Source organism: Montipora foliosa, chromosome 10 (assembly GCF_036669935.1).
Source record: "Montipora foliosa isolate CH-2021 chromosome 10, ASM3666993v2, whole genome shotgun sequence".
NCBI classification, from domain to species: Eukaryota; Metazoa; Cnidaria; class Anthozoa; order Scleractinia; family Acroporidae; genus Montipora; species Montipora foliosa.
The window spans coordinates 18,192,305-18,199,804 of NC_090878.1; the positions used below are offsets into that span (position 1 = coordinate 18,192,305).

The following is a 7,500-nucleotide window of genomic DNA, read 5'->3' on the forward strand; positions in this document are numbered from 1 at the left end:
CCACAAAGATATATGCTAAAATGCGTGCCGCACGTGCAACACGATTATTTTTCCTCCTTTAACCAATGATATTCCTGTTTTGTGGCGTTCTCGTTGACCACCGCGTCGTTGACTTTAAAGTCCCCAACAAGGCAACCACCACAAGTCACCATTCATTCATTCAAGATGGCGGCGCCCGGTAAATTTGAACACAAAATGCTTCCACTGAAAAAAGTTCAGACAATTTTTATTGTAAACATTATGTTTGGGGGTTTAAAGTTATTTTGTCTCCCTTTAGTGAAGGTTCCCTTTAAGAAAAGTAACACATGGAACAAGAAGAACAAGAAAAATATTTTCATACTGGATCAAACTGTGCAAATAAATGACAGGGTTCAACACGGAAGGAGATCAAGTGATTTCACCCAAATAGATAATTGTTGCCTTGCTCCGATCATCTACTGATGGCTTATTCTTATGAGGTTCAGGTCGCTATGGGAACGAAAAAATATAAGGCTCTAACCTTGCTTAGCTTCGAAGGAGATGTGTTACGAATTTTATTATTAGCCAAATTTAGCGACTGGGAACTGGCAACCAAATCAAGGGAAAACCAGGGGCGTAGCGTCCACATACGCAAGTACGCACGTGCGTACAGCTGAAATCTGGAAAACTTTTTTTTTTTAAATTCTGTTATAGCATTTGTCAAAGTTACCATAAAATAGGGCCGATTTTTAAATTTCGAATTATACTGGCTTGTGTTACCTTTTAATTAATTCATAAAGGACGTTATTTCTCATTGTTTTACCACATTTTTTGTCGTATGTTACCGAAAACTCTAGAGATGGATGGGATAAACAACTAACCACTGCATTTTACGTCGTTTCGCGGAACGCGAAATGGCATTTCCGAGACCCTAAATTTCAAAGAATCTCCCCCCACAAACACGGCCTCCGTGATGTCACATGAGAACACTCCAAAAAAAGGGTCGTTGCGCGTTCTGGTTTTGTTCGAATTCACTCAAGTACGACTGATTAATTACCGTAAAAAATATTTCTAGAGCTTCTAGAGCGAGAAAAGGAACTGGGAATTTGAAGAGAACGAGGGGTAACATTTTATGACATATTAAGGACACATTGTCGTGAGGGCCTTTTTTTATTGCACAAATTATCGGAGAGCTCTGTTGCGTCCACGGTTGATTGTTAAATCATTTGCATGTGCCTGAGGCACCACGCCTTTTATAGTGCGTCTTCGTGTTTAAATTCAGTATGCTCGACAGACATTTTTTGTCACGACGCTGTTCGTTGTGTTGACTAAAAGTAAGTTGCTTTGCGAGTAATTATATCTGGTAAAGCTAAAACACTATGTAGTTTTACCAATTGATTTTTACCAGTTGATTTTGTCGATGTCAACTACACTGCATGAATTCCTCAATACATTTGCTTCATAACTTTCTCCATTTTAAATCTCAGCCAATGAGAAAACTAAAGCCTTCTACATTAAGGAGAAAACTAAAAGTCTTCTACATTAAGGAAAATTCAAGATACACGGCATTTACTTACTTTCTCGATGTGCAAGAAAAGAATAGAGGGCAGTATAGGTCGATCAAACTACAAACAAATAACCTATTACACCTTTACAGCAAGCTAAATATTCCTATTGCCTTGAAACGTCGCTCTTTACAACGAGCTGAGCAGGAATAATGAACCACTACAATTTATTTAAAGAGGATAAGAAATACTGGTGGTTTTTTTGCGTCCGTGCGATCATCAGTCACAACTGAATGACCATGATAATTTAATTCAGTTTAATTCAAATAACAGGAATACTGACAGAGTTGTTAGCTTAATCCAAAGTTCATAGAAAGCAACAGGAAGCAAGAAAAAAGTAATTAACGAATGAAATGATATATGAAATGAATCATATTATATTGAAGTGCGGATATGAAATCAAGTCAAGCTACGATCTTCGCAGTTATGAACGTAATTTTAGCAATTGCGTAGAGTCGGTAGAGAAGCCTGAAAACTGAGGGCTTCAACGAGGTCACGGGTTCAAACCCCGTTAAAGTCTTGAATTTTCAGGCTTCTCTACCGGCTATACGCAATTGCTTAAACTGAGTTCATAACTGCGAGGATTATAGCTTCATTTAAATAGTAATCAAAGCTGGTTTAATGAGCATAAAATGACTTGTTCTTGAAATTAGACAATATTGAGAAACACAAGAACATGATGACTCTGCCGAATTATGATTGATCAGGTTATCACGTTATTGACTCTCGATAAAAGAGCAGCAACTCTAAAGATATTAGGAGAGGCATTTAAACGACATAAAGAACACAAAATCATTTCATACTCGATCAAACTGTGCAAATTTATTGGGCAGTTCTTTACGTATAGAGATCAAATGAGTGTTATCCAAATAGGGGATTGTCCCATTGCTCCTAACAACTGCTGGTTTGGTCTTGCGAGGTTTAAGGTTGTAAAGGAAACGCAAATATATGAAGCTCTTGTCTTGCTTAGCTTTGAGTGTGACTTTAAAGCCGATGAGACATAACAGAATCAGAATTTTTCAAAGCATTCTCAGGCACTCATCTTTTACTTTGTCAAACCCTCTATTTTGAATCTAAACGGATAAGAAAACTGAAACTTAGAACGCTTTCCTTTTGTCGGAACTGGCTGGCCAGACCAGTCAGTCTTGAAAGAAAATGCAACAATTTAAAGGAACACTTGCATGATAACCCCTCGCATTCTTCTGGGGGAGTATATATCATCTTCGAAATGTATTAATTAGACGGCGTTGTAGACTTTGTCCTTCGAAGTGCCTGGTCAGGCCAATCAGTTCTGTCAAAAGAAAAGCGTCCTTTCGGAAAGCGTTCGATTCCAAACTCGGCGTCATTTGCGGGTTGAGTCTGTTAGTTCTCATCTCTGCACCGAGATGTTTTTCTCCGCGTACTCCGGTTTCCCCTCTCCTAAAAAATCAACATCTGACTTGATTTGCGTTGATTGTTAATTTCAGTTTACAGTGTCCCCAATTAGTGCTCCAGCGTTAGAACGACTAGACACTTAAATAAAGTTCCTTCCTTCCTTCCTTGCTCCACTTCATCTTACCATCAAAGACTTAATTAACTTATTTTCTCGATGTACAAGCATAGTAGAGTTTGTCCCCTCTACTAACTATGGTACAAGCAAAGAATAGAAGGCAGGATAGTTTATTACACAACAAACAAATAATTAACTATATATAATACACAATAGGCTAGAATATTCAAATACCTTGCAATACTCTCCTTGAAACAGCGTCAGCGTCAACAAGGAATCCAGCTACAAAGAAATTAATGGCTAAGCAATATCGGTAGATTGTTTGCGTGCATGCTTCAGTCACAACTGAATGATGGTGACGGCTTCACAAAATAAACGTAGAAAACAATACCGTTATACTTCCTTGCTTTAATATAAAGGTGGTATATAAAAAAAACAACAGCAGAAAACAAGAGAAAAGGAATCAGAACTTGCTCATTACGCATAAAATTCCTTGTTTAAACTATTGAAGTGCTACTGTCACCAAAAAATTAGGTCTTATTATTTTTGGATTTCAAAACTATGTCCCCCTAAGCCTTGATTTAAGCCTTGATTTGAAAAAAGACACTCGTTTATTTTAACTGGAATTTTCCTATTCAGTGGTCCGCCATGCATTTCTAACTTTAAAATCTCGAGGGACCTGATTCTTGGTTACTTTCAGGGCTTTAAATTACATTAAAGGAGAAAAAAAAAAAGCGATATGTAATCGGAGCTGCAGGTTTGCATCGCATAAGTCATATGTTAATGAGACAACGGGGCCATTAGGAGCAATGAGCGACTTACCAGTGTTGGTCCAAACGGGTGCTTTTCAAAAGTAAAAGTTTCGTGGCTTCGTGACTCTGAAATTTCAATTTTACGTGGTTATTCCATTATCAAGTCTCTTGGTAGAACATTATCTTGTAGGAAAACTGTTTAATTAACTTTCTTAACACAAATTTACCTGAGTAATACTGGAGCGTAAAACTGAAAAGTTCTTAAGGGAAGTAACAAATGGAACGGGAAGAACAAGAAATCATTTCAACTTCGATCAAATTGCAAATTAATTCAGCAGTTCAACACGGAAAGAGATCAAGTGATTGTTACCCAAATAGTAAATTGTTCCATTGCTCCGAACTACGGGTGGCTTCTTCCTATGCGGTTCAGGTCGTTATGGGAACTAAAATAAGGACTCCAACCTTGCTTAGAAGCAAGGCTGTGTTACGAAATTTATGATTAGTTAAATTTAGGGACAGGGAAATCTGGGGGCAACCAAATCAAGGGAAACGTAAAAATATATAACTACTTAAAACATTGAAGGAAGGTTTGAATAAAACATCAAATACCAATTCAAGGAGGCAGCGCAAGGGCAAAACTGAAGAAGATTATAGTATATTGAAATTTGGGTTTTTGAAAACTGGTCAGCCTAGCAGTTTTGTCTTTGTTGTTTGAAACTTAAATTCTATATGCTCGACAAACATTTTTTGTCACGAATTCTTACTCATCATTTGCTTCATAACTCCCTCCATTTTCAATCTCAGCACCGGATAAGAAAACTATGTTCACAATTCATGAAAAAAAAATTCAAGATACATCATTTCTGACTTTCTTTCTCGGTGTACGAGGAAAAAATAGAGGGCAGCATAGATCGATCAAACCACAAACAAATAATTTATTACACCCTTGCAGCAAGGTAAATATTCCTATTGCCTTGCAAAGTTCCTTTTCACAAGGATTTGAGCAGGAGGAATGGATCCCACTACAAATAAGTTAAAGAGGTATAAGAAATACTGGTGAATTGTTTGCGTGCGCGCGTCAGTCACAACTGATTGACTGTGATAACATAATTAATTTCAATTCAGATACCAGGAATACTGACAGAGTTGTTAGCTTTAATCCAAGGTTCCGAGAAAGCAACAGGACGCAAGAAAAAAGTAATTAACGAATGAAATGATATATGAAAAGAATCATGTTATATTGAAGTTCGGATATGAAATCAAGTCAAGCTACGATCTTCGCAGTTATGAACGCTATTTTAGCAATTGCGTAGAGTCGGTAGAGAAGCGTGAAAAAACTCAGGTCTTCAACGAGGTCACTGGTTCAAACTCCGTTGGAAGTCTCGAATTCACAGGCTTCGCTACCGAATATACGCAATTGCTAAAATTTCGTTCATGATTGTGACGATCAAAGCTTCACTTAAATCAGAACTGGTTTATTAAGCATAAAATGACTTGTTCCTGTTATTAGACAAAATTGAGAAACAACGAGCAACTTAATTACCACTGTCGTTCCAGACTGATGTGAGGCCAAGAAATGACTCTCCCGAATTATGATTGATCAGGTTACCACGTTATTGACTCTCGATAAAATAGTCCTCTATGAACAGAGCAGCAACTCCAAAGATATTAGGAAAGGCATTTAAACGACATAAAGCGGAACACCAAATCATTTCATACTAGATCAAACTGTGCAAATTAATGAGGTACTCATTTTTGCTTTGTCAAACCCTCGATTTTGAATCTAACCAGATAAGAAAACTGAACGCTTTCCTTTCGCCAGAACTGGTTGGCTAGACCAGTCAGTTTGCAAAGAAAACGCAACAATTTGAAGGAACACTTGCATGATAATCCCTCACATTTTTTTTCTGGCGTAGCATATATCATCCTTGCGATGTGGTAAGTTGAAGGTTTTGTATACTTAGTCCACTTCATCAGGCTAACCATAAAAGACTTAATAAATTTATTTTGCTAATGTACAAGCAAAGAATAAAAGGCAGGATAGTTATATCACACACAAAAACTCTCATCAACTATATACCAACATAGTTGGCTAGAATATTCAATTACCTTGCAATACTCTCGTTAGAACAGGGTGAGCATCAACAGGGAATCCAGCTACGAATAAATCAATGGATAAGGAATATCAGTAGATTGTTTGCGTGCGTGCTTCAGTCACAACTGAATGACGGTGACCTCTCTACAAAATAAACGTAAAAACAACACCGTCATACTTCCTTGCTTTCATATAAAGTATAGAGAAAACAACAGGAAACAAATGAAAAGTAACCAGAACTCGTTGATTTCGCGTAAATTCCTTGCTCATATCGTTTAAGTGTTACCGTTACCAAAAAATCATGTCTTGTTATTCTTTGGATTTCAAAACTGACATTTAATTAATTTAACACTATTAAGTGACCCAAGTTTTGAAGCCTTGATTTTAAAAAGACACCTGTTTATTTTAACTGGAATTTTCTTATTCGATGGTCCACCATTCCTAGCTTTAAAATCTTGAGGGTGCTGATTATCGATTACTTTCAGGGCTTTTAAATTACATTAAAACAGACAAAAACCAAGACATATGTAATCGGAGCTGGTTTGCATCGCATAAGTAATATATTCATGAGATAAGGCCATACGGAGCAATGTGCGACTTACCAGTGTTGGTCCAAACGGATGCTTTTCAAAAGCAAAAGTTTCGTGGAGGTGAAGCAATGGCGTCGTGACTCTGCAATTTCAAATTTACCTGGTTATGCCATTATCAAGTCTCTCAGTAAAACATTATCTTGTTGGAAAAGTGTTAACTTTCTTAACACAAATCTGAATAGAACAAGAGCGTAAAACTGAAACGTTCTTTATGGAACAAAATATATAAGGCTCTAACTTTGCTTAGCTTTAAAAAAAAGGGGTGTGTTACGAAATTTATAATTAGGCAAATTTAGCGACTGGGAACTGGCAACCAAATCAAGCGAAACGTAAAATTGCATTGTATCTACATAAAAAAATTGAAGGAAGCTTTGAATGAAACATCAAATACAAATTAAAAAAAGGCAGGGCAAGGGCCTAACTGAAGAAGATTAAAATGGATTTGAATGTGGGCTTATGAAAACTGTTCTCCCTAACAGTTTTATGTTTGTTGTTGAAACTTAAATTCTGTATGCTCGACAAACATTTTTTGTCACGAATTCTTACTCATCATTTGCTTCATAACTCCCTCCATTTGAATCTCAGAGCCGGATTCAAGATACATCACTTCTGACTTGTTTTCTCGGTGCACAACGAAAAAATGGTCAAATGGCAAACAAATATTTTATTACAATCTTGCAGCAAGCTAATATTCCTATTGCCTTGCAACGTCCTTCTTTACAACCAGTTGACCAAGAAAAATGACTGCCATTCCAAAGAGGAATGGATTTTTTTGCGTGCGTGCGTCAGTCACAACTGAATGACTGCGATTTCTTTTGTAATTCAGTTTAATTCAGAAAATATACATACCAGGAATACTGACAGAGTTATTAGCTTTAATCCAAAGTACATCGAAAGCAATTTGAAGCAAGTAAAAAGTAATAAACGGATGAAATGATATATGAAATGAATCATATATTGAACCGCGGATATGAAATCAAGTGAAGCTATGATCCTCGCATTTATCAAGGCAATTTTAGCAATTGCGTAGAGTCGGTAGAGAAGCCTAAAA

General features: G+C 36.8%; 2 protein-coding genes across 7 annotated transcripts in view; one reads left to right on the forward strand and one right to left on the reverse strand.

Annotated features, from left to right (window-relative positions):
• Window positions 1-7,500, reverse strand: part of LOC137972388 (tetratricopeptide repeat protein 28-like) — a 99,716-nt gene that overhangs the window by 19,119 nt on the left and 73,097 nt on the right. For 4 of the 6 annotated variants that reach the window (XM_068819085.1, XM_068819083.1, XM_068819082.1 and 1 more), the window contains 4 exons: window positions 6,462-6,531; window positions 5,874-5,921; window positions 3,835-3,890; window positions 3,247-3,294 (listed from right to left, as the gene is read on the reverse strand). The gene's annotated coding sequence lies outside the window, so the exon portion shown is untranslated. Of the gene's footprint in view, window positions 1-3,246; window positions 3,295-3,834; window positions 3,891-5,873; window positions 6,004-6,461; window positions 6,532-7,500 lie in introns of all 6 variants that reach the window. The other 2 variants (XM_068819081.1, XM_068819087.1) reach the window with 1 other exon arrangement.
• Window positions 4,741-7,500, forward strand: part of LOC137972582 (ER membrane protein complex subunit 1-like) — a 164,335-nt gene continuing 161,575 nt past the window's right edge. The window contains exon 1 of the mRNA XM_068819325.1: window positions 4,741-4,805. Coding sequence (XP_068675426.1) covers window positions 4,777-4,805 — 29 coding nt within the window. The 5' untranslated portion in view covers window positions 4,741-4,776. The remainder of the gene's footprint in view (window positions 4,806-7,500) is intronic.